Here is a 26351-nt window from a genome sequence, read left to right as displayed (position 1 = left end):
GGTTGCACCACAGGAGAGGAACCCTAGCATTATGAGACTCAGCTTATATGGGGGCTGCACATCTGCCCATTCTCTTCTCTGGAGAGAGGTTACTCATTAAGCAGATCTCATAAGGGGGGAAGGTGTCATTAGGTTTATTACCCTGGAATATAAGCAGATGTCTCCAGGAACAGGAATTAGAGAGCTTTATATCTTCCCATCACTCCAGTGACCTCTATCTTTTGGGAGACCCTGTCTCTGCCTTCTAAGGCCTTTGTTTTTCAATCAGCTTGCCAGTGTCCTTTGCTCAGAAAGCCTGGACCATGCAGTAGTGTCAAAATATTCCTGGAGGGCCTCCCTCGTGGCACAGTGGTTGAGAGTCCGCCTGCCGATGCAGGGGATACGGGTTCGTGCCCCGGTCTGGGAGGATCCCATATGCCGCGGAGCGGCTGGGCCCGTGAGCCATGGCCGCTGGGCCTGCGCATCCGGAGCCTGTGCTCCGCAACGGGAGAGGCCACAACAGTGAGAGGCCCGCATACCGCAAAAAAAAAAAAAAAAAAAAAAAAAAAAAAAAAAAAAAAAAAAAAAAAATATTCCTGGAGAATTTTCTCCCAACAAGGTATTTTCTGCTATTAAAATTTATTTTTTATTTGATAGATTAAAAGTGGTAACTCAAAGCTGATAATTTATTATTCTGATTTGTCTCTCACATTTTCCTTGGGCATAAACATTTGGGTTGTAATATCTTCTTAAGAACTGGCTCCTTTATCATTATAAAATTACTTTTTAAATCCTGAATAATATCTAATTTTTTTTTTTGCTCTGAAATGGACTATCTGATATTAATTTTCTTTTCCTTTAAACTCCCATTCCATTTTCTTTAATATCTTATGTAATATTTTTACATATTACAGTCAAAAATATATTACTATATTTCTCTAAAGCTCTTGTCTGAAGATCATACCCTGGATCTGCCTTTACCCAAAACTATTCCATAACTAAACAAATCCCACCCTCTGACCACAGCCTACAGTTACAGCTCTCAGTTGTTTCTCTTAGTAATTTTTCTAGTTAATCGTGATCTGCAGTTCTTTGCCCCTTCCATTTTTAAACTATGTACAATTATATTTTATAAGATAAAAATATTTGATATTTTCCCACATTTTTAGCATTTCTAGTGCTCTTCATTCCTTTGGGTAGGCCCAAATTTCCATCTGTTACCATATTTTTTTTCTGCTTGAAGAAATTTCTTTAGCATTTTTTATACTGCAGGTTTGCTGGAGATGTCCTTTCAGGTTTTGTATGTCTGAAAGTCTTTATTTTGCTTTCCTTTTTAAAAGAATCCTAGGTAGATAATTCTAGGTTGACAGTTTTTTCTTTCAGTACTTTAAAGATGTTGCACCGCTGTCATCTGGCTTGTGTCGTTTCAGAAGAGAAGTCTGGTGTCATTCTTATTTTTGTTCCTCTGTTTTTAATGTTTTTTCCCCCTTTGGCTGCTTTTAAGATTTTTCTTCTTATCACTAGTTTTAAGCAATTTCATTATATCTTCCTTTTTTTAAATTTAATTTAATTTTTTTATGCAGCAGGTTCTTATTAGTTATCTGTTTTATACATATTAGTGTATATTTGTCAATCCCAGTCTCCCAGTTCATTCCACCACCCCCCACTTTCCCCCTTGGTGTCCATAAGTTTGTTCTCTACATCTGTGTCTCTATTTCTGCCTTGCAGACCAGTTCATCTGTACCATTTTTCTAGATTCCACATATATGTGTTAATATATAATATTTATTTTTCTCTTTCTGACTTACTTCATTCTGTATGACAGTCTACGTCCATCCACATCTCTACAGTGACCCAATTGCATTCCTTTTTATGGCTGAGTAATATTCCACTGTATATATGTACTACATCTTCTTTATCTATTCATCTGTCGATGGGCATTTAGGTTGCTTCCATGACCTGGCTATTGTAAATAGTGCTGCAATGAACATTGGGGTGCATAATTATGGCTTTTGATGCAGTTTTCTTTATATTTCTTTTGTTTGGAGTTTATTGATCTTGAATCTGTACGCTTACAGTTTAGTTAAATTTGAAAAAATATTGGCTATTATTTCTTCAGATATTTTTTTTCTGCCCCCTTTTATATCTCCTCTTTTTCAGAGCCTCCAGTTACATTTATGTTGGGCTGCTTGAAACTATTCTACAGCTCACTGATGCTCTGTTCATTTTTTCCCCAGTTTTTTTCCTCTGTGTGTTTTATTTTGGGTAATTTCCATTGTTATGCCTAAAGTTCATCTATCTTTTCTTCTGTAGTGTTTAATCTGCTATTAATCCCATCCAGTGTATTTTTCATCTCTAGAAGTTCAACATGAGTCTTTTTTGTTGTTGTTCCACGTTGCTCCCTAACATGCTCATGTTTTCCTCTGCCTTCTTGAGCACATGGAATATAGTTATAATAATATTTAATATCCCTGTCTACTAATTCTGTCATCTCTGAATTCTGGTTCTGTTTCTATTGATTGTTTTTTTTCCTCCTGGTTAGGCATTATATAACATTCCTACATTTTGCATGTCTGGTAATTTATTACCAGTAGACATTGTGAATTGTATGTTGTTGGATGCCAAATATTCTTGTACTTTAAAAAAATATTAATGAACTTTGTTCTGGGACACAGTGAAGTTACTTGGAATCAATTTGATCCTTTCAAGGCTTGCTTTTATGCTTTGTTAGGTATGACCAGAGCAGCTAATTTTGCCCCACTACTGAATACCCTCTTGAATACCTAGCTTGATGCTCTGTGTATTAGTGAGGTTTTTCTCACTGTGGCTGGTGGGAACGTGAGCTATTCCTGGCCCTGTGTGAGTTTTGGGGATTTTTTTCACCTTTTTGGTTAGTTTTTTTACTGGCCTTGGGTAGTGTCCTCACAACCTACCAGTTCTCAGATGAAGACTTAAGGGGGATCTCTGGGGTTCTCCTGTGCAGCTCTCTTCTGTCCCATACTCAGCCTGCAGACTGTAGCCATCACATACTCCCTGAACTCCCAACCTGTTTCCTCAACTCAGAGTATCTGTTGGGCCTCACCTAAGTTCCTCCTCCCTGCTCTGTGATGTACTCTTTCCAGGCAGTAGGCAAGAATACATGTAGGGCTCACCTCATTTGTTTCCCTCTCTCAGGGATCACTGCCCTGAGCTGTCTGTCCAGTGTCTGAAAATTGTTGTTTCAAGTATTTTACCTGGTCTTTTTAGTTGCTTAAGGTGGAGGCTAAATCTGGTCCCTGTAACTCCACCTTTGCTGGAAGCCCATTGACTCCTAGTGAAGTGAATGGTTTTTGGTATATTTATTGGTCTTATGTTTCCTTTTTCACTTTGAATCTTTTGATGCTTTTTATCAGATTATAAAGATCTTAATGGTAGGCCCCAATCATTTCTTAGTTGGAGTGTTCTTATAAAAGTAGCTATCGTTTGGCTTTAAAAGGAGAGAGAAAATGTGTTTTAAAACTGTGATAACGCATTTACATATAAAAAGATTGTGTATATAGATTATGCACTTGCCTTCAGCAACTGCTTTGCTCAGCTCTGCCTCTTAAAACAAGCAGGGGCTCAGGCTTGTCAGGGTTTAGTGGGCATGTCTTTGCTCAGGTGGTTCTCTTATAGAAGCTAAACACTGAGCTTGCTGGGGGGTTTGAAGTGAAGGAGAGAGGTGAGTCTCCTGCCCTTTGCTTCTTCTCTTTCATCCCAGAGGACCCCTGGTCAGGTCACATGTGAAGCGGGGTGGTGGAGAGGATGACGGGGTAGATAGGAAGTACCTGTTTCCCAATAAATACTTACAGCAGTGCATTGTCATGGTGGACAGTTTTGTTTTGTGATGGCTCTTGTACTAGTAGGGTCAGGAAACTTATATTGTTTTCCCCTGCTCCCTCTGCTCTCCTTATTCTGGGAGGGTAAGCGAATACCGTTTCCCTGAAAGCAATATTAAGTATCAGTAGAGACCCACTGGACTCTTTGATAGTTTTCGTCAGGGACTTTTTTTGATGATCCTTGAAGGTATGTTAAAAGATCTCATAATGGCTTTTTATTTTACTTTTTAATTTTGGCTGCACTGAGTCTTTGTTGGTGTGCGTGGGCTTTCTCTAGTTGTGGCGAGCAGGGGCTACTCTTTGTTGTGGTACATGGGCTTCTCATTGAGGTGGCTTCTCTTGTTGCAGAGCATGGACTCTAGGTGCACGGGCTTCAGTAGCTGTGGCAGGTGGGCTTGGTAGTTGTCACTCATGGGCTTAGTTGATCTGTGGCATGTGGGATCTTCCCGGACCAGGGCTCGAACCCGTGTCCCCTGCATTGGCAGGCAGATTCTTAACCACTGAACCACCAGGGAAGTCCCTCATAATGGCTTTTTAGAAATAACCTTTTTTGTGAGGGTAGAGAATGCTGGAATAAGACAAGAAAAATCTCAAAAGGCCAGCCAATAAACTGAATTTTCTCTTTGAGTTCAAACCTTGAAACAGTCCTCAAAGCTAATTGCCTGTCCATCGTTTACCAAAAATAAAAATAATAATAAAAAAACTTCCTTTCTTAGTAAATATTCCGAGGCTTTTCAGCGATAGTCACAGATTACTTCCTGTCTGTCCACTCTTGTATTAATGTGGAAGACAACAGCATTTCACTTTTGCCAGTTTAATATTTCTTCATGTGTTTGAAGTGTGATATACTGATTCATCAGTGTATTCATGCTGATTAGTGAACCAGTACCTACTTCCTCTTTAGGGACTAGTTGCCCTCTTGCATTCTAGAAATGTAGTTTAAGTCACTTACGGTTGATCGTGCCTTTTGCACATGTGTTTCATGTTGATCATACTCAACAGATCTAAGAAGGGGAATAACTTACACCTAGTTAAAGAACTGTTACATCAGAACTGATGCTTGTTGTCCTTCTAGGTACCCTCTTTCCAGTATCAGTAACTAGGAAACAAGTTAATTGTTAAAAAGTCGTTTTGGTGAGTATAGAATCAGAGAAAGAGAAGGTAAATTGCTGGTTTAAAAGGCAATTTATTTTAGACTGTGTTGAATGTAAACAAATTATCCTTTCTGAAGGAACATGTCTATTCAGTAATTGCAGAATTTATTTAGAAGTTACTAACTTCCTTTTTTGATTTTGTTTTTTGTTTTTTCTTGGTTTGTTGGCTGTGAGGCATGTGGGATCTTAGCTCCCTGACCAGGGATCAAACCCTCACCCCCTGCACTGGAAGGCAAAATCTTAACCATTGGACCACCAGGGAAGTCCCACTAAGTGAGACTCCTTGAAGTGAGCTCCTTGAAGGCAGAGACTGGATCTATCCTTTTTTTCTTAGGTAATCATTCTGCATTTGTTACTATCTCCACTTCACTTAGTTGTTGTTCTGGGGTTTTATCCTGTTCCTTCATCTGGAACATATTTCTCTGCCATCTCATTTTGTCTAACTTTCTGTGTTTGTGGTCTCTGTTCTGCAGGCTTCAGGGTTGTAGTTACTCTTGCTTCTGGTGTTGTCCTCTCGTGTAGGAGGCTTGTCTAGAGGCTTGTGCAGGCTTCCTGGTGGGAGGGACTGGTGCCTGCCCACTGGTGGGTGGATCTGGGTTTTGTCCCTCTGGTGGGCAGGGCCATGTCAAGGGGTGTGTTTCGAGGTCATTGTGGGCTCAGGAAGACTTTAGGTAGCCTGTCTGCTGATGCGTGGGGCTGTGTGCTCACCCTGTTGGTTGTTTGACCTGAGGCATCCCAGCACTGGAGCCTATAGGCTGTTGGGTGGGGCCAGGTCTTGGTGTCAAAATGGCGGCCTACAGCAGAGTTCATGCCAATGAGCACTCCCCAGTACCCCTGCCACTAGTGTCCTTGTCCCCACAGTGAGCCACAGCCACCCTCCGCCTCCCCAGGAGACCCTCCAAGACCAGCAGGTAGGTCTGGCCCATGTTCCTATGAAGTCTCGGCTTTTTCCCTGGGTCCTGGTGCGCATGAGACCTTGCGTGTGCCCTCCAAGAGTGGAGTTTCTACTTCTCCCGGTCCTGTGGAGTTCCTGCAATTAAGCCCTCCTGGTATTCAAAGCCAAGTGCTCTGGGGGCTCCTCCGCCTGATGCCAGACCTCCAGGTTGAGGAGCCTGACATGGGGCTCAGAACTCTCACTCCTCTGGGAGAACCTCTGCAATATAATTATTTTCCAGTTTGTGAGTCTCCCACCTGGCGGGCGTGGGATTTGATTAGATTGCAAACGCCCCCCTCCTACCATCTTATTGTGGCTTCTTCTTTGTCTTTGGATGTAAGATATCTTTTTTGGTAGGTTCCAGTCTTTTTTGTCAATGGTTATTCAGTAGTTAGTTGTGATTTTGGTGTTTTCATGAGAGGAGGTGAGCTCAAGTCCTTCTACTCTGCCATGTCTGGAATTCAACAAATATGGAATGAATGAATCAAAGTACTTTATACCTCTGGTCTTTGTAGAAACAGAACATGTCCAAATATCATTATCAAACTGTCCTTTCATGTATTTCATACTGATTTTCATATTCCTCCTTCCAATCTTTTCTGAGATTTGTACTCAACCTTGATAGAGTTTGTGTTAATTAGATGCTTCTGTTAATTTCTGTTGCTATTTCATTTTGCTTCTGGTAAGCCTTACTGATTATCAGTTTTAGTAAGAGAATGCATCTTCTTGTCAATTATTTGATTCATCTTTTATGTATGTTTAGATTTTGACCACAGTGTTTATTTTAAATTGGATCCATAATAGCAAATATCTATTTCTTACATATTCAATTTTTTGATCTCCTTTAGGGGCATTATTTAGCTTTTCTTTTTAGGTCTAATTTCCCAGACTTTTTCCTTCATCCCTGGACTATCTTACCTCTAAGTTGTATATAAACTACATCTGGAAACAGTATTAGAAAAGAGAATTGATGAGTACTAAGCATTAGAAAATAATTGTCTTGTGATTATCTTATGATTTTAACATGCTGCATTTCTTTGGGTGAATTAAAGCCGTGGGTATATAGCCTTTCAAATGCCAATTGTGTGTTTGGCTATTTTGTACAGTTTTCCTAAGTAAGGACTGTTTGCTCTTACTCTATACATGCAAACACATGCACATGTATGTATACATATTTATACAGATGTACATATATAATATTTATTTCTCAAAACATTCCTTTTCTAATTGATCTTGAAATGAGGTGTTGGTCTTGTATCTGTGACAGTTACTTGATGGGGAGAGCAGGGTACTGTTTAGCAATAAGTTTTATTTCTCTTCCAAATGTCACACTGCCATTCCTTCTGTTTTCATTGAAAGTGAAAGCTGTTTCTATTTTTAAAAGTTGGGCAATGTATTCTGGTTTGACTGTTGAATGTGTTGAGGTGTACGGTAATTTGTCTTAAGTCTGGTCTTCCGTTTCACCCAAAGGATCGGAAGGATGAAATTGCCACTGTGGAGACCATCAACAACGGCAAGTCCATCTTTGAGGCCCGCTGGGACATTGACACTTCCTGGCAGTGCCTGGAGTACTATGCAGGCTTAGCGGGATCCATGGCCGGTAAGCCCTCACCTGGCCTTCTGTGACCAGCTGACAAGGAGGCAGGAGAGCAGAGCCTGGGGGGCGGGCAGGATACAGATTTTGGAATTAAGACAGGCCTGGGTTAGAATCCTGGGCTTGGGCTTCTCTGGTGGTGCAGTGGTTGAGAATCCACCTGCTGATGCAGGGGACACAGGTTCGTGCCCCGGTCCGGGAAGATCCCACATGCTGCGGAGCGGCTGGGCCTGTGAGCCATGGCCACTGAGCCTGTATGTCTGGAGCCTGTGCTCCGCAACGGGAGAGGCCATAGCGGTGAGAGGCCCGTGTACCACAAAAAAAAAAAAAAAAAAAAAAATCCTCGGCTTATCACTGTCTACTTCGGTGACACTGAGAACTACTTTATCTTTCTTTATTTAAACTGGAGATGGTAATCTCTATCTTCTTGGTTATTATAAGGATTAAATGAGATGATGTATGTAAAGCACCTAGCCTCATACCTGAGCTGTAGAACAGGTTGTGGAAAAACCAATTCTTGTAAGAGTCAGTAAGTACATCATATTTATTAGTTTTACCTACTTAGCAAAAAATTTTCTTTGTCTAGGAAGAGTACATCAGTTTACATGTCAGCTGGTTTATCAGGGCCCATGAGGGCTCTGGGGAGCCAGAAGTCTGAGGTTTCAGGGTCCTCAGACTCTTCAGCTGCTGAGTCTTTCCCTATTTCTGTTTCATTTCATCTAAGTTATGTAGTGGATGCTTGGTTAATTTTTAGAGGGTTATATTGAGTTGAACGAACATGGTTTTGAAGGATAGAAAGGACTATTTATGTGAAGAGAACATGCAGAAGCAGTGTAAGAATGACTAGAATGAACAAAAGAACAGACGTGGGGTGAGCCCAGTGGCTGGGGCCTGGGAGGGGGCTGGTCTGACGAGTCCAGAGTGAGTCCAGGTGCTGGTGGAGTCTTGGGACAAGTGGTACTACACTCTTCTCTACCCTCTTTTTCCCCTTAGGCGAACACATCCAGCTCCCCGGCGGATCCTTTGGTTACACCAGAAGGGAACCACTAGGGGTGTGTGTCGGAATAGGAGCATGGAACTACCCCTTTCAGATCGCCTGTTGGAAGTCGGCTCCAGCTCTGGCTTGTGGTAAGAATGAATTATTCCTCTACCTGTGAGCCACCCTTTCTCCCAGGACACGGTTTCACCCCTGCCCTACCCCTTATGGAGCTTTGACGTTATACACACAGATCGTGTCTACATTATTCCCATTTTTATTTAATTTATTTTTGTTTATGGGAAGGAAGAAAGTTAATTTTGGTCTTGGAGGTCTTTTTTTTTTAAAACTGTCAAATGAATTAGATTTGTGCTACTTGTAAGTTCTCTTCCTTTATGGACAGGAATTCTGGGCATGAATTTCTGTGTAGGGGGTAGCACTTAGGAATTTTGACTTCATTTAGGAAGCAGAAGATAAACTTCCTCCTTCATTTGTGTCTTAAGAGAAGTGATAAGGCTTTCATCGGAGAAGCTTTGGCTGATTAACAAAAAGTTTTCTCACGCTATTTAAAGAGAAGAATCTGTCGGAAAAGAAGACATTGTACCTTAGAAAAACTGTCAGGTTAAAAAAGCTTTGCTATTAGGACACTGTATTGAAATGCAGCTTTTTTCTTTCTGCTGCTTCACGTTCTTTTTGCACATTTCTCTGTGATAGAGGAGAAATAGAATTAAGTTACTAGCTTTGGGTACTTGCATCAAATTAATTAACCTTTCTGGTCTTCAGTTTCAACTCTTATAAAATGGGTCTGATCATACCTACTTCTTACTACTGTTGCAAATGTTAAATGAGATTAATATATGCAAAAAGGCCTAGATATGCAAGTGTAAGGTATTATTGGCTGAGACACTGCAAGTGTGTGGCTTGGGGTCTGTTTAATGAGAGAAACCAAAGTGGGAAGAGCAAGATATATTTACTTATTAATAACATTTTTGACCTAGCATTTGATGGGGAACAGGAAACAATTGGAGGGGCTTCCCTGGTGGTGCAGTGGTTAAGAATCCAGCTGCCAATGCAGGGGGGACACGGGTTTGAGCTCTGGTCCGGGAAGATCCCATAGGCCACAGAGCAACTAAGACCGTGTGCCACAGCTACTGAACCTGTGCGCCTAGAGCCCGTGCTCCGCAACAAGAGAAGCCACCGCAATGAGAAGCCTGCACACCACAACAAAGAGTAGCCCCCGCTCACCGCAACTAGAGAAAGCCCGCATGCAGCAATGAAGACCCAACACAGCCAAAAATAAATAAATAAATAAATTAATTAATTAAATTTTTAAAAAAGGAAACAATTGGAGTTGTTCTTGATGTGTCCTTCTTGTCCTGTCTTCAAAGGATCCTGTCTTAAAAGTCTTCCTGTGTTTGTGTCTCGGTAATACAGGTAACGCCATGGTCTTTAAACCTTCTCCCTTCACACCTGTGTCCACACTGCTGCTGGCTGAAGTCTATACTGAGGCCGGTGTGCCTCCTGGGCTCTTCAACGTGGTGCAAGGAGGGGCTGCCACAGGCCAGTTTCTGTGTCAGCATCGCGATGTGGCCAAAGTCTCCTTCACTGGAAGTGTGCCCACTGGCTCAAAGGTGAAGACAAGACCAGTATAGGAGAACATAAATGGCATGTAGATCCGGCTGTGTCAAGCCTCCCCAGAATATATGTTGGAGGCTTATCCTCTGATTTTACCCAGCTTGTATTGGCAGGGAGGCTGTAGGTATTATTGGGCAGAGGTCTGAAGTGTGCTTTAAAAGTATGAAGGATAATTAGAACAGCCCACTGGTGTTAGGCTCACTGGGGATGGGAGTCATCTTCTCCTGCCTGTGTCTGAGAGGGCAGGCCCTGAGCTGCCACTTGTATTGTTTGGTGACTTACCTCATCTATAGCAGCCACCTCGGAAGAAAGGGTATTTTCTCAGTTTATTTCAGATTCATTGTTTTGACCTCAGTTTGTGCTCGGAACTCTGTCCGCCTTGAACATAGTAACAGTAATACAAAAGAGTTTCTGCCCATGACGGTCAGGGGAATTGACAGTATTTTTTAAATGAACTCCCTATTCAGACTATCAAGTGCAATTCTGTGGATTCTCTTCAGTGTTCTGGAAAAGAATATTTCAAGTAGACAGAGGACAAAGTATACTGAGAACAAGGCTGCAGGTCATGCATAGTTCAAGATGACTTTGGTGGGTCAGGATCTTGTTAACGTAGCACGTAATCTCATTGGTGTTAGACTTCTGAATGCTTTTGTTCTTGTTCTGTAAGATCATGGAGATGTCAGCTAAAGGAATTAAACCTGTTACCTTGGAACTTGGAGGCAAGTCTCCACTGATCATCTTCTCAGATTGTGATATGAAGAATGCTGTGAAGGGGGCACTGATGGCCAACTTCCTCACGCAAGGCGAGGTGTGTACCTGACCCTGGAAGAGGTTTAATGGGAATCTCCACCCCTTCATCTCACAGCGTGGTTTTTTTTTTTTTTTTTTTTTTTTCGGTACGCAGGCCTCCCACTTTTTTTTTTTTTTTGCGGTACGCGGGCCTCTCACTGTTACGGCCTCTCCTGTTGCGGAGCACAGGCTCCAGACGCGCAGGCTCGGCGGCCATAGCTCACGGGCCCAGCCGCTCTGTGGCATGTGGGATCTTCCCGGACCGGGGCACGAACCCGTGTCCCCTGCATCAGCAGGCGTACTCTCAACCACTGCGCCACCAGGGAAGCCCTCACAGCGTGTTTTAAAGCTTGTTATTTTGAAATAATTTCAGACTTACAGAAAAGTTACACAAATAGTATAAAGAATTCCAATCTATCTTTGGACCAGGTCCCTCAGTGTTAACATTTTATCACATTTACCATTCTGTTGGTATGTCTATACCTACATATGCATATTATTACTGTTTTTTTTCTGATCTGTTTGAAAGTTGCAGACAGAAGATCCCTAACCTCTACATTCCTATGTGTATTTCCTAAAAACAAGTGCATTCTCTTAAATAAGCACAAAATACTTAGTAAAATATATAACTTGATATTAATGTAGTACTATTACTCAATCTATAGCCCTTATTCAGATTTCTCCATTTGTTTGACTAATGTCCTTTTAGAAACAATTTTTTTTTTTGCTGGTCCAAGATCTAATCCAGGAGGATGCATTGCATTTACTTGTTGTGTCTCTTTAATTTCACTTAATCTGGAACAGTTTTAAAGTCATTCTTACCTTTCAGGACTTTGACATTTTTGAAGAATACAGGCCATTTATTTTGTGGAATGTCCCTCATTTTGGGTCTGTCTAGGTTTTGTTTGTTTGTTTGTTTTTTAATTGGACTCAGGTTATGCATTTTTGGCAAAACACCACAAAAAGGATGTTTTATATTTCACAGTGGTGTTGCTGACTTTGATCACTTGCTTAAGGTGGGTCTTTACTGTGAAGTTATTGTTTTTTCCTTTGTGGTTAATAAGTATATTGTAGGAGATAAAGTGAGACTATCTTGTTCCGTATCAAACTTTGACTTACTAGTGTTAGCACCCTTTGTTGATGTTTGCTGGAAACATTTTTTTCTGGTGGTCACCAAGTGGTGTATTTCCAATTCTGTTACTCCTTCTAATAGTTCACTATTACAAGAAAGAACTTTTTTCCCTTTTCCCTAGTTTGTTTTTCATTCATTATATCAGCATGGATCCATGGATTCTTATCTCATTCTGCAAGTTATAACCCATTACTAGTAGTATTTATTTTGATGCTCAAATAATTGCAGATTCAGATAGTGGGAGCCTCTTTCTGTGACTTTTTGATATGTTCTCACTATTCTTTGAGCACTTCTTTCCTTCCTGGCACAGCAAGGTGTTCTAGACACATCTTGTGCTTTCTCTGGTGGAGCTCTGTAATGAGCCGTTTCTCTAAAGAGGCTTGGTTCCATTTAGTGGTAAATGGTATTTAGAAACCAAGATCTGGGTGCCAGGTGTACTTGTTTCTACTGGAGTGTCATTGCTCCTATGTCTTCTGAGAGGCCAGAGCCGGGAAATATATAATTGGCATATATGTATGTATGCACACACACATCTATTTATGAATCCATCTATATTAATAACTACAAGTTTATACAGATATTTCCAATCATTCCAATACTGCAAGGTTTATTTTAGCCTCCTTCCTTTCATATTTATAATTTCCTTCTCTGACAGTGAGACATTTAGCTTCCATTACTCACAATATATGTAATTACTCCGTCCTAGAATATGTTTGTAATAGTTTCAGATTTGTGAAAGTACACTACTGTGAAAAATAAACCTTCTAACTAGAGTGCAACATTTTTTTTTTACAGCTCTTTTTGTCTTTAGCCTGGGGTACAGTTAAAATTCTGTGTTCAGAAGTTAATGAGTCAGTTCTTCCTTACCACCCCCTTCAGTATGGTTATGATATTCATTTTAAATAATGAGTTTATTCGTTTCTGTTTGTATTTCATTTGGGGTTTATTTTCACCAATTCTTGCTTTAGGCGAAATACTAACATGGATCTAAATGTCAGAATTTTACCAAAAAAGCAAAAACAGAAATGGCACTCCTCCTATCCCTTGTACCCACTCCCGTTCCCTCCTTCTTCCAGTCCATCCCTATCCAGCCAAACCTGTTTCTCATTTTTCCTTCCTATTTCTTTTTACACAAATGACCAGGTACTGTATATTTCTTATTTTCTCTTCTTTCCTCAACGAAAAGGATAGCATATTAGAATTACTGTTTTGCTTTTTGCTTTTTTCACCTGGAAATCACTTCATTTCATAGAAATCTTCTTTCTTCTTTATAGCTGTGTAGTATAATTCCTTGTATAGCTGTTAGTTTATTCAACTACTCTCTTTTGGATGGGCATTTAGTTTCCAGTATTTTGTGATTACAAACAGTTCTGCAGTGAATAACCTTGTGCATGTGTGTGTTCACATTGTTGGAGATATATTTTCAGAGTAAATTCCTAGAAGTGGTAAATGTATATGTAATTTTTTGTGCCTATTTTTTTGTGGTAAAATATATATAATATAAAATTGACCATGTTAATCATTTTTGAGTGTACAGTCCAGTGGCATTAAGTACATTCACATTGTTATGCAGCCATCACGACCATCCACCTCTAGAACTCTTTTCATCTTACAGGACTGAAACTCTACACATTAAACAATAACTTCATATATCCTTTTCTTCCCAGTCCCTGGTAACCACTATTCTACTTTCTATCTATATGGATTTGACTATTCTAGGTATCTCATATAAGTGGAATCAAACAGTATTAGTCCTTTTGTGTCTGGCTTATTTCACTTAAGGTCTTTAAGGTTTATCTATGTTGTAGCATGTGTCAGATTTTTCTTCCTTTTCAAGATTGCATAGTATCCCGTTGTATATGTATGCCACATTTTCTTTATCCATTCATCTACCGGTGGACATTTAGGTTATTGCTACCTTTGGCTATTGTGACTAGTACTGCTATGAACATTGATGTACAAATATCTATTCAAGTCCCCGCTTTCACTTCTTTTGGGTATATACCCAGAAGTGGAATTTCTAGATCATATAGTAATTCTGTGTTTAATTTTTCAAGGAATTGCCGTACTGTTTTCTACAGCAGCTGCGCCATTTTACATTCTCACCAACAGTGCACAAAGGCTCTAATTTCTCCACATCCTTGCCAGTACTTGTTATTTTCTGGTTTTTTTGGTCACAGCCATCAGAGTAGATGTGAAGTAGTATCTCACTGTAGGTTTTTATTTATATTTCCCTTATGATTAGTGATGTTGAGTGCATATATAATTTTATAAGATAGTGCCATATTCCCCTCCAAATGGCTTGGACCAACTTGCATTCCTACCAACAATATATGTGTGCCTATTTCCTCATGAGGTAAGGGGTGATACTTCATTGTAGTTTTAATTTCAATTCTCTAATTATGAATGAGATTGAACATCTTTTCTAGGCTTAAGGACCATTTATATGTGTGTGTGAATTGTGCATAACTTTTATCCAATTTTATATTGAACATCTAGTCATTTCCTTCAATTCTTTTTGTAGAGATTTTTTTCTTATTCACACATAGTGAAGTTCACTTTTTTTCTTTTTGGCCGTGCTGCAACACTTGCAGGATCTCAGTTCCCCAAAGGTTTGATCCCCCCAAGGGATCAAACCCGGGCCCTTGGCAGTGAAAGCGCCAAGTCTTAACCACTGGGCTGCCAGGGAATTTCCAACTTCACTTTTTTTGGTGTGTTATACTATTAGTTTTGATTTTCCCTCAGTTTTTATAAGTTATTTAAATATTGGTGATAGTATCCTTTATCTGTGATGTATGTTGTAAATGTTTTCTTCCAGTTTGTTGTCTTGGCTTTGTTTAGGATGTTTTTGCCATGCAAAAGATGATTAATTTTATGTAGTCAAATTTATCATTTTTTTTCTTTCATTGCATCTAGATTTTGAGTACTAGTTAGAAAACCTTTTCCTGCACCTAAGTTATAGAAGAATTCACCTATATTTTCTCTTGGTAATTGGTTTTTTATTCTATATTTAGATTCCTTATACATTTGGGGTTTACTCCTGTGTACAGTATGAGATTGTATCTTATTTTCCACATGGCTAACCAGTGGAACCATTTGTTACTAATTCATCTTTACTCTAGTGGTTTTAGATTCTACCTTTATCATAAACTAAATTTCCTTGAGTACTTGGATCTATTTTTGGACTTTCTTTTCTATTCTACTGTTCTGATAGCATTTGAGTAGTATTTATGTTCATGTCTGTGGGAGGTCTAAATAGTCATTACTTGTGTGTGTGTGTTTTTTTAAAATTTTGGTTGCGTTGGGTCTTCGGCACTGTGTGCGGGCTTTCTCTAGTTGCGGCGAGCAGGGGCTACTGGGCTACTCTTCGTAGCGCTGTGTGGGCTTCTCATTGTGGTGGCTTCTCTTGTTGCGGAGCACGGGCTCTAGGCACACGGGCTTCAGTAGTTGTGTCACGCAGGCTCAGTAGTTGTGCCTTGCAGGCTCTGGAGTGCAGGCTCACTAGTTGTGACGCATGGGTTTAGTTGCTCTGTGGCATGTGGGATCTTCCCAGACCAGGGATTGAACCCATGTCCCCTGCATTGGCAGGGGGATTCTTAACCACTGCACCACCAGGGAAGTCCCATTACTTGTGGTTTTAGAGACAAACATTGACTCTGAACTGCCCTAGGTTTTTATTAGACTCAAGGCCTCAGTTCTTGATCTATTTTTACTCTTCAGTCCCTTCCACTCTTACCTCCTGCTCTCAAAATATACAGCCAAATTGAGCATCTGAGATGAGGAAATAGGAAAAGTCCTGTGGGTCATATGGATCTATTAATTACTTTAAGGAAATTTATACAAAAACAGAGGCATAACTTTTATCTCAAAGGGCAGAGAGTTTGTGTGTGGGGTACTATGTCCACAATTACATGTGTGATCCTATTCAGTATGGTGATTATTTTTAGAAATGGAACTAACCTTTAAAGAAAGTATACTGTCTCTTTTAAATTTAAAGCTGTTGGACTTTTTTTCCTTTTCCTTTTTTCCCCCTCATCTACATATAAATTTTTATGTGTCTGTCCTTTAGGTTTGTTGTAATGGTACAAGGGTATTTGTGCAAAAGGAAATTCTTGATCAATTTTCAGAGGAAGTGGTGAAACAGACCCAAAGGATAAAAATTGGAGATCCCCTTCTGGAAGATACAAGGATGGGTCCCCTGATCAACCGACCACATCTGGAGCGAGTCCTTGGGTTTGTTAAAGTGGCAAAGGTGGAGGTGAGATGAGAGGAGGGGGAGGGGTAGTTACTCCTAGGTTACTTGCTCTATGCTTCTTTCCTATGGGCATATCCATTTGGGAGCTGTATTCTGCATTGTACTCGCAGTGGAGTGACTAAGTGTGCATTTGTTCAGGACACAAGTGGCATTTCGGTAATGCATACTGGGGTTTTATGTTTAACATAAAATATGCGTTCTTTTTTCTTTTTTGGCAGGGTGCTAAAGTATTATGTGGTGGAGACCTCTACGTACCTGAAGATCCCAAATTAAAGGATGGGTATTACATGAGACCTTGTGTGTTAAGTATGTCCTCTTCTTGTTTGCTTTTAAACAGTTTGGATTAAATGTCAGATAGACAAGAATATTTATAAACTGTGTATATGGTATAAGGCAAGGGTTGGCAAACTGTGTGTCCCCGCTACTCAGATTTAAGGAGTAGAAGTCCTCCCTTACCTTGGAAGCCTCATATGTGCCCCTTCTCTTCTTGGACAATAATATCAGTTACCTGGGACTTAACTGGGTGTACAGCTGTTGTTCTAGAATCAAGGCACTCCAAAAAAAATGAAAGGGCATGTTTGTTAAAAATTCAGTAATGAATTTCTTTTCTCAAGAAAGTTGGTAAAGAATGTGCTTTTCTTTGAACTTTAGGTCATCAATATAATAAAACCAATTTGTTGGACAATATATTAATATTTTCAAAAATTATATGATATAACAATTTTAGCACTTCCTTTCAATCTGAAACATCTCCTGGTTTGGACAGTCAAGTATGTGGTCATCCTACTGTCCTCACACCCAGCTCCTTCTCTTCTACTGGGGGGTGACACTGTTCTAGATGTTGTTGTTGTCATTTACTTTTCTGTGTCATTTTATATTGTATGTTAGTATCTCCTATAAAAATATTGCTAGTTTCCTTGGCTTTAAAAAACTATATATAGATGGAATTATGTTGTATAATTCCTTACACCTTATCCTGAAGATAGATTCAGCTGATTTTTGTCCCCAAGGTTGATAGTGGTGTCACACTTTTCAACACTTGATATTTGGTGCAGTTTAACCTTTTAGGTCTTGCTAAAAAGCTAAGGATCTGCTGAGGTTTAAGGGCTGTGAATTTAGCATCCATGCCATGGATTAGCTTGTAGCTATTAAGGAAGAGGGAAAACTTACTATATGTTTTTACATAGAAAATACAGGTTAAACAGTAGTGTATATGGTATTATCCCAAATCTATTAAAAATCAAATATGTGCATGGGAAAAAGAAGGAACAGAGAATATGCATCATATTTTTTCAAAGGAATCAGGTTTTTTGGTTTTTTTAAAAATAAATTTATTTTATTTATTTATTTTTGGCTGTGTTGGGTCTTCATTGCTGCACATGGGCTTTCTCTAGTTGTGGTGAGTGGGGGATACTCTTCGTCGTGGTGCGTGGGCTTCTCATTGCAGTGGCTTCTCTTGTTGTGGAGCATGGGCTCTAGGTGCATGGGCTTCAGTAGTTGTGGCACGGGGGCTCAGTAGTTGTGGCTCACGGGCTCTAGAGCACAGGCTCAGTAATTGTGGTGCATGGGCTTAGTTGCTCCATGGCCTGTGGGATCTTCCCAGACCAGGGCTGGAACCAGTGTCCCCCGCATTGGCAGGCAGATTCTTAACCACTGTGCCACCAGGGAAGTCTGCATCATAATATTGATAGTGGATTTCTCTAGATGCTGGGATTAAAGGTGATTTTTTATTATACTTTGTGCATTTCTGAATATTACAGATTTTCTACAGAGAACATGTATTTTACAATTAGGAAAAAAAATATTTTTAAACAAACTGTGAACCTATGCAAATGACAGGGAGCTAACTACCTTAACTTCATTCTAGTGATTCTGAAAGCCTTGTTTGTCATCTACAGTGTCAGTATCACTTGGAAAACTTGTTAAAAATGCAGATTTCTGGTCCCTGCCCTAGACCCCCAAATGTCACTCTCAGGGCCCAGGACCTTGAGATCTGCATGTTAATAAGTCCTCAGTTCATTTTTACACGTTAAAGTTTGAGAATGACTCCAGAACCTCAATCTTTAGATTCATTTACTTGAGATTTGGGGCTAAAGTATAATGAGTGTTATGTGTGGGGCAGGAACCTTTTCTTTCCTCGTAACATCAACTGCCGCTTTATCCCCTCATCTCTTTTGACTCTCCAATATAGAATGCATTGCACACAGAGCCATACTGTGTTATCAACCTGTGTAAGACAAACTGTATTCTGGGACTGTTGGGTAATGAATTGTCTTGAGTAATTTAATATTCTGGCTAACAGTTTCCCTAAAAATTGTATGTGGATTAGTAATTTTCAAAGATTTGATTATAATAAACTATCCTTAAACACAACCTAAAATTATTTAATATACCTTTGAAGATAGTTTAGGTGTCCTCAGAGTACAGTGTAACATACAGACGACCAGAGTGCTGTTCTTACTTTGTATGCACAAGCTCTGTTTCATCTCTTATGAGATTTTAGGGTCCTCCTCTTTGTAGATATGTGAGAAGTTGGTTTTTAGCTTTGGCTAGTGTAAAGCTGGTGTTTAAAGTAGGGTTCTCAAGCTGTTTTTCTGCCTCCACATTGTTTACATGTATCACACAACCTTACAAACAACATGTCTCACTCCATGCGTGGTTGCCAGCATTGAGGTGAGCTGTTCTTCAGCCAAAGTGTGGATAAAAGCACCACTGTCTTTCAGTATTTCACATCTAAATATATGAGCTTCTTTAGACATATATGCATGTTTTAAAATGTCAAGTGTGAATTTAATCTTTTTAGGGAATTAGCAACTTAAAAACTTAAGTACATTTTCATATAAAATGAACACTTTCAATTATTTCTAAGTTATTATTTTTACATTGTATTTTTTTAAAAATATTGTTTCTCATTCTAATCATATCAGGGTCATTAAGAAAATGTGAAAAAATATAAAAAATGTTAGTCATGTGTAACATTTTAACAGAAATTGGGAGGATATATACAGTTTGTACCTTTTTCAGTGAGTGTTAATCATGAGCATTTACTTATTAAATTTTCTTCAAAAACATTACTTTTTTTTTAGTAATCATTTTAATTCATTTGGAGTGCATCCTACACACACACACACACCCACACACACACACACCGTTTTTTTGTTTTTTGTTTTTTTTTTATTTTGGCCGCGCTGAGTCTGTGTTGTGGTGCACGGGCTTCTTTAGTTGTGGCACGCGGGCTTCTGTAGTTGTGGCATGTGGGCGCCAGGGCACACAGGCTCAGTAGTTGAGGCACGTGGGCTCTCTAGTTGTGGCGCGTGAGCTTAGCTGCCCTGCGGCATGTGGGGTCTTAGTTCCCCAACCAGGGATCGAACCTGCGTCCTCTGCATTGGAAGGCGGATTCTTAACACTGGACCACCAGGGAAGTCTCCAAAACATTACTTTTTGAGGCTTCATAGAAGTTCATCATTGGGTTGTGTACCATTCACGTGATCATCCCATCTATTTTGGATGTCTAGTTTGTTGCTTCTAGTTTTGACTGTCACAGGAATGTTGTGATGGAAGTCCTTGTATGTACATCCTTGTACACCTCATTAGCTATTTCCTTATGATGAATTCAAAAAAGTAGATTTAGAATGAACACAGAGGCCATGGCTCCTTAATATGTAGTGTTAAATCGTCATGCAGAAAGGATGCTCGGATTTATATTCACACTGAAAATGTCACATTGAAATTTCTCTAAAGCCGTGTATTCACTGTTTACTATGAACAGGAAATTTTAACGTGCCAGAAATAATCATTCCTTTGCTGATGTTTGGTTTTTTAATAATGTTTGCAGCTAATTGTAGAGATGACATGACCTGTGTGAAAGAAGAGATTTTTGGACCGGTTATGTCCATTTTATCATTTGACACTGAAGCTGAGGTTCTGGAAAGAGCCAATGATACCACTTTCGGACTAGCAGCTGGTGTCTTCACCAGGTAGGTGGGGAAGGACACCCCAAATGGCTTTGAAGAAATGGGGCTGCAGTGTCTTCTTAGATATTTAATTGATCTTATTCCCTCACTGGAGTTTGTCCTCACTGCATTTTCATCAGCACTTTCTATTTGCTTCAGCTAAAGTCAAAAGATGGCAAAGTAGCATTTCACAGTTAGCCCTGAATAGCCAGAGAACCCTAGTGTTGAGTTTAAATTAAGCTATTAGCTTTATTGATGAAAATTCTATCCTTTTTTCATTCATACACTGAATAAATATTTAAGTTTCTGATCTATGTAAAGCATCATGTTAGGTGCCTATTAAAAACATGTATGTCAAGGAATTTAGAAATCCGTAAGCATATAAATACTGGGCAGTATCCTTCAAAGCCATGATTTTTAGCTTTATAGTAGTCCTTAAATTGTAATGCATGTAACACGTGTGGGCCTTTTTTCTATTGTTGTGTATTTAGGGTGCTATTTCCAATTTTAACTGTTGTAAGTAATGTTGGGATTAATATCTTTGTACATAAACTTTAGCCACTATAAGAAAAACAAAAAGTGATTTTGCAGAAAAATTTCTTAGAAAATTCTTGCAGATTGCTTGTTTATGTACAAATTCTGATTAGTCTTTGGCAGTAGTAGGCAGTTTTCTAAGACTGTTTACACTTGGGATTATGCTGTTTCTTTAGTGACATACAAGGTTATTATTTTTTGTAGTTTTGTGGTCAGGCACGTGGGATGGAAGATCCAAGTCTCCCTTGAGGACCTGATGTAATAGCTTCTTTTTGAGTTCTGAAGGAAAAAGTGAGGAGCTACTTTTTTTTTTTTTTAATAGACTTTATTTTTAAGAGCACTTTTAGGTTCACTGAAAAACTGAGTGGAAGTACAGAGATTTCCCAGCTACCCCTGCCCCACACATGCATAGTCTCCCCCATGATCCACATCCCCCACCAGAGTGGAACAGTTGTTAGAATTGATGAAGCTACATGAACACATCTTTATCACCCAAAGACTATAGTCCACATTAGGGTTCACTCTTGGTGTGCATCCTATGGGTTTGGACAAATGTATAATAACTTGTACTCACTGTTGTAATATCATACAGAGTAGTTTCACTACCCTAAAAGTCCTCTCTGAGGAGCTGCTTTTTTGTTTGTTTTGTTTTGTTTTGTTTTGCTTTGTGTTTTTGGGCTGTGCCTCACAGCTTACAGGATCTTAGTTCCCCGACCAGGGATTGAACCCAGGCCCTTGGCAATGAAAGCACAGAGTCTTAACCACTGGACCGCCAGGGAATTCCCAGGAGCTGCTTTTTTTTTTTTTTTTTTTGTATATATATGTATATTTTAAACTATTTATTTATTTATTTATTTGGTTGTGCCAGGTCTTAGTTGTGCATGTGGGCTCCTTAGTTGTGGCAGGAGGGCTCTTTAGTTGTGGCATGTGAACTCTTAGTTGCAGCATGCATGTGGGATCTAGTTTCCTGACCAGGGATCGAACCCAGGGCCCCTGCACTGGGAGTGTGGAGTCTTAACCACTGCACAACCAGGGAAGTCCCAGGAGCTGCTTTTTCTGATTTGAGGATTGAGTGGGATAAGCCTCTCCTCTTGCTTTGCTTTGCCACCAAGATACAGACAAAGGCCAGTTACAAGGAGGGTAACTCCTTTTCTTTTTTTTTTTTTTTAAAAACAGCTTTGTTGGGATAATTCATGTACCAAACAATTCACCTATTTAAATTGTACAATTCAATAGTTTTTAGTATATTTACAGATTGTACAACTGTCATTATAATCTAATTTTAGAACATTTTCTTCATTCTAAGAACAATAACAGCTACTCTGCATTTTCCCTTCCCCCCAGTCCCTGGCAACCACTGATCTACTTTGTCTTTATAGATTTGCATATTTTGAATATTTTACGTAGATGAAATCATACAGTATGTGACCCTTCACGACTGGCTTCTTTCACTTAGTTCATCTACTGGCTTCTTCTCAAAGTTCATTTACTGTTATAGTATGTATCACTACTTTATTCCTTTCTGCTACTGAGTAATATTCTGTTGTATGGATATATCACATTTTGTTTATTCATTGACCCATTGATAGACATTTGGGCTGTTTCTACTTTTTGGCTATTATGAATAATGCTCCTATGAACATTCATGTATGAGTCTTTGTGTGGATATTTGTATATTTCATTTCTGTTATATATCCAGGAGTGGAATTGCTGGATCCTATGGTGACTCTGTGTTTAACTACTTGAGGAACTGCTAAACTGTTTTCCAAAGTGGCAGTACCATTTTACATTCCCATCAGCAATGTATAAGGGTTCCAGTTTCTCCACATCCTAGCCAGCAATTGTTATTGTCGGTTCTCTTGATTTTAGCCATCCCAGAGGTTGTGCAGTGGTGTCTTGTATCAGTTTTGATTTGCATTTCTGTGAGTTGTCTTTTTACTTTCCTGATAGTCTCATTTGCAGCACAAAATTTTAAAATTTTGTCAGTGTAATTATTCTATTTTTTCTTTATCTGTTACTTTGGGTGTCATGTCTAAGAAGATTGTATCTAACCGAAGGTCATGAAGATATATTCCTGTTAGCTTCAAAGAGTTTTGTGGTTTTCACTCTGACATTTTAGGTCAGTGACCCATTTGAGTTAATTTTTGTGTGTAGTGTAAGAAAGCGATCTTCCTTCATTCTTTTGCATATGTATATCCAGTTGTTCTAGCACTATTTGTTGAAAAGACTATTTTCCCCCATTGAATTGTTTTGGCACCCTTCTTGCGGCTGCTTATTTTATACATGCGTTTGGATGCGACTATAAAATTCAAATCCTTATCTATTTTGCATGGATGGTATAAGATTTTAAAACACATTTTGAAGAAACAAGAATTTGGCAATGTTTTGAGACCCTTAGAAGTGACAGTCTAACTTTTCCTGGTAAGGTTGTAGCAAAAGAAACTGTGAATAGGGGCTTCCCTGGTGGCGCAGTGGTTGAGAGTCTGCCTGCCAATGCAGAGGACATGGGTTCATGCCCCAGTCTGGGGAGATCCCACATGCCACGGAGCGGCTAGTCCCGTGAGCCATGGCCACTGGGCCTGCGTGTCTGGAGCCGTGCTCCGCAATGGGAGAGGCCACAACAGTGAGAGGCCCGTGTACTGCAAAAAAAATAAAAATAAAAATAAGATAAAAAAGAAAAAAAAGAAACTGTGAATAACCAATGCATTTTTTTCTTCATAGGGACATCCAGCGTGCCCACAGAGTGGTGGCTGAGCTTCAGGCTGGAATGTGCTTCATTAACAACTATAATGTCAGCCCAGTGGAGTTGCCCTTTGGTGGATATAAGAAGTCAGGTGAGGATCTGGGAACTGTGAAAGCAAACCCCTGTCTCTAGAGACACTGGTCATAATTCAGTCCTTATGGAACAGGTTCCTAAACCTGTGTGTGTATCAGAATCACCTGGAAAAGTATATGAATTCCTGGTCCTCCCCAGGCCCACTGTAACCATCTCTGGGAATGGAAGCTGAGCATCTTTATTTTTTCCAAAAGCTCTCCAGAAGTCTTTGATGTGTAGACTGGATTGTGAACAGCTGGCATATATCTGAAAAAGGTTTATCTCATGGGTAGGATTACTTTTTCCTCACAGTCTGTGATTGCCATTAAGTGTAAAACCACCCCTAGGCATTCTAACCATGGCAAGTTTGTAAATCTAGTCTGTCAGGAGATTTGAGGCATCAGGAACATAGCCATTACTTTGAGGTTCTTTCTTTGGAGTTTGTTGCTAATTTCACCAATTCTGTATGGAAATTGGTTTGGACTTTGTAGGTGCACCATTCTAAGAGTCCGACCCCTAGTCTCCTGGCAGATATTTATGTCCATCACAGTGTTGGCAAACATAAACATGGATGAATGATGATGAGATGGTGGGTGTTAATTTGACAGTTTTATTTGGTATTGCGTTTGGTATCATTCTGGCATTCTTTAGTCATACTTCACTAGTCATTCTTTTCCCTATGGGGTACCTGGAGGAGCTGTAACACAGACCTAAATGCAGGGTAGGAACCAAGGCTCTGTTTTATTCATTCATAACCCTCAGTTTGTTTGGAATCTGCAGCTTTGGCCTCAGTGGGGCCTCTGAGGCCAGCTTTCCCTTCCCTAAACCTGAATCTTTGGATCAGTGCCCATGGATATGCCTATATGAGATGAGAGGGACAGAAAGCTGGCCTAACATGCCCAATGGGCTCCGTGCTGAGAGGATTTGGAAAGGAACAAAAGGCAGAGTGAGGCCTTAGCAGGGCCATTGTGTATGTCCCATTTGGAATGATGCCCCCTGGAGATGTGCATTTTTGGAGACTGGGCCTTGCTCTTAGGATTCAGAGCCTGCCTCAGTCTGGGGTAGGGGCCACAAGGAATGCTGTCCTTTTAGCACGTAACCTCATCTACTATTGCTTGGGCAGTGTCTTGGCTTTGAGTAACCTGAGAGCCTAAAGGGTCCACTCCCCACGTGAGTGGACAGAGTATAAATAGTAGGTGCTCTTACAGATTTAGTATAAGAGAAGGTTAATAAGCCTATTATGTAGAGTTAAGTTTTAAGTTAGCACTGACTTTCAAAGGCATCAGGTTATTGATAATTGTAGAGAATGCTCTAATGCTTGATAAGAAAGTCTGAACATTTTTAGACCTTAGTCTAGAACAGTAAGTAGATACTAGAAGTTAAGAGTCATACTGGTAAGAAATGAAACCTAAATATTTCCCCATCCCCGAGGGCTAGTGTGTCCCTTTTCCCGCATCTAGCTCCACAGTTAATACATGCTGTTGAGGACTTGATCCCAGAACTTCTCGGCTCTGTGCTATTCTCCAGCCCTGGGAGCAGTGCCTGTTTCTTCAGGTCACTGTGGCTGGATTACCGCAGTGGCTCACCCTCACCCCTTCTCTTCCTTTCAGGGTTTGGCAGAGAGAATGGCCGTGTGACAATTGAATATTATTCACAACTAAAGACTGTGTGCGTGGAGATGGGTGACGTGGAGTCTGCTTTTTGAAAATGTGCAGTGAAGCCAGTGAACACGGCCGGGCCTGGGAATAATGAGAACCGGCTCTCTTGACTGCGGCGGTGCACAGCCACCTACCAGTTGAGATCCAGAATGTTGGCCATTCAGGATAAGAGAATGGTTCAGTGTTACTCTTCATCGCTCAATCAATTTCCTAAGTGAAAATGTGCGTAAGTGCCTTTTAGATGCTAATCAAGAAAGCTGTGATTTTCCTTAAAGCAAATTTCTGTGAAATCTTTGAGAGCCGCTCTTCCACAGAGCCGACCCACTGACAGGTTCATTCTCTAGCTTGCTTTAAAGAACCCGTGCCTTTAGAGGTTTCAGGGGGAATCAGCAGAGATTTCTGCTCCTTGACATTTTTAAAGACATGGCCCCTTGTCATTCCATTCAGAAGGCTGGCAGTCGAGAGAGAGGGCTTGGCTAATAGTTGGGTCAGTGTGTGAATGCTGACTGGCCAGAGCCAGCGCTGTGGGGATGGGGGAAACCAGCTCCAGTCCTTGAGTTACAGCTTGCTCTCTTATGACAGAAGAGTTTCCTTTTAAACGTACAGATTATTTGTAATCCACTGCAGTATACTGAAACTAAATAAATCACACCGTCAGTCCTTTCAGTGTCATGTTTTGAAGCTATATACATCTCAGGGTTATAGGAGGACACAGGATAGGGCTAAAGTTAAACGTTTAAGGCAGAGGATTTGACCTTCTTTGCAGTGAGTACACAGGGGCAGGCTTCTGTTGCTGTAATGAACTTTCAGTGGCCCATTCAGACTTCTGGGCTCCATGTTCTTCCCAGCCCAGATAAACTGGGCCTGTCCTTAAACGGCTGTCAGATCATGGTGACTTCTCAGACTGTTGCAGTGATCCTCATCTTGCCCTCTTATCTTCCTTTCAGGGGAATAATTTAGATTTAATAGTGGTATTAGGGTTCTCCAGAGAAACAGAACCAATAGAATAGAACAGATACGTATAAGAGAAGATTTCGTATTGGAATTGGCTTACGTGATTATGGCGGCTGTGAAGGCCCACAGTCT

At 40.1% G+C, this 26351-nt stretch overlaps 1 protein-coding gene across 2 annotated transcripts in view; it reads left to right on the top strand.

The window, feature by feature from the left end:
- The window catches only part of ALDH9A1 (aldehyde dehydrogenase 9 family member A1), a 29532-nt gene extending 3607 nt beyond the window's left edge, over positions 1-25925 (top strand). The window contains exons 3-11 of one of the 2 annotated variants that reach the window (XM_060090864.1): positions 7395-7524; positions 8512-8646; positions 9929-10125; positions 10797-10937; positions 16120-16308; positions 16524-16611; positions 20141-20282; positions 23514-23626; positions 25218-25925. In XM_060090864.1, coding sequence (XP_059946847.1) covers positions 7395-7524; positions 8512-8646; positions 9929-10125; positions 10797-10937; positions 16120-16308; positions 16524-16611; positions 20141-20282; positions 23514-23626; positions 25218-25312 — 1230 coding nt within the window. In that variant the 3' untranslated portion in view covers positions 25313-25925. The remainder of the gene's footprint in view (positions 1-7394; positions 7525-8511; positions 8647-9928; positions 10126-10796; positions 10938-16119; positions 16309-16523; positions 16612-20140; positions 20283-23513; positions 23627-25217) is intronic. The other variant, XM_060090865.1, reaches the window with a different exon arrangement.
- The last annotated feature ends 426 nt before the right edge of the window (positions 25926-26351 follow it).

Source organism: Mesoplodon densirostris, chromosome 2 (genome assembly GCF_025265405.1).
Source record: "Mesoplodon densirostris isolate mMesDen1 chromosome 2, mMesDen1 primary haplotype, whole genome shotgun sequence".
NCBI classification, from domain to species: Eukaryota; Metazoa; Chordata; class Mammalia; order Artiodactyla; family Ziphiidae; genus Mesoplodon; species Mesoplodon densirostris.
Note: the sequence above shows the minus strand (reverse complement) of the source record. Positions and strands in the feature narration are given on the sequence as shown.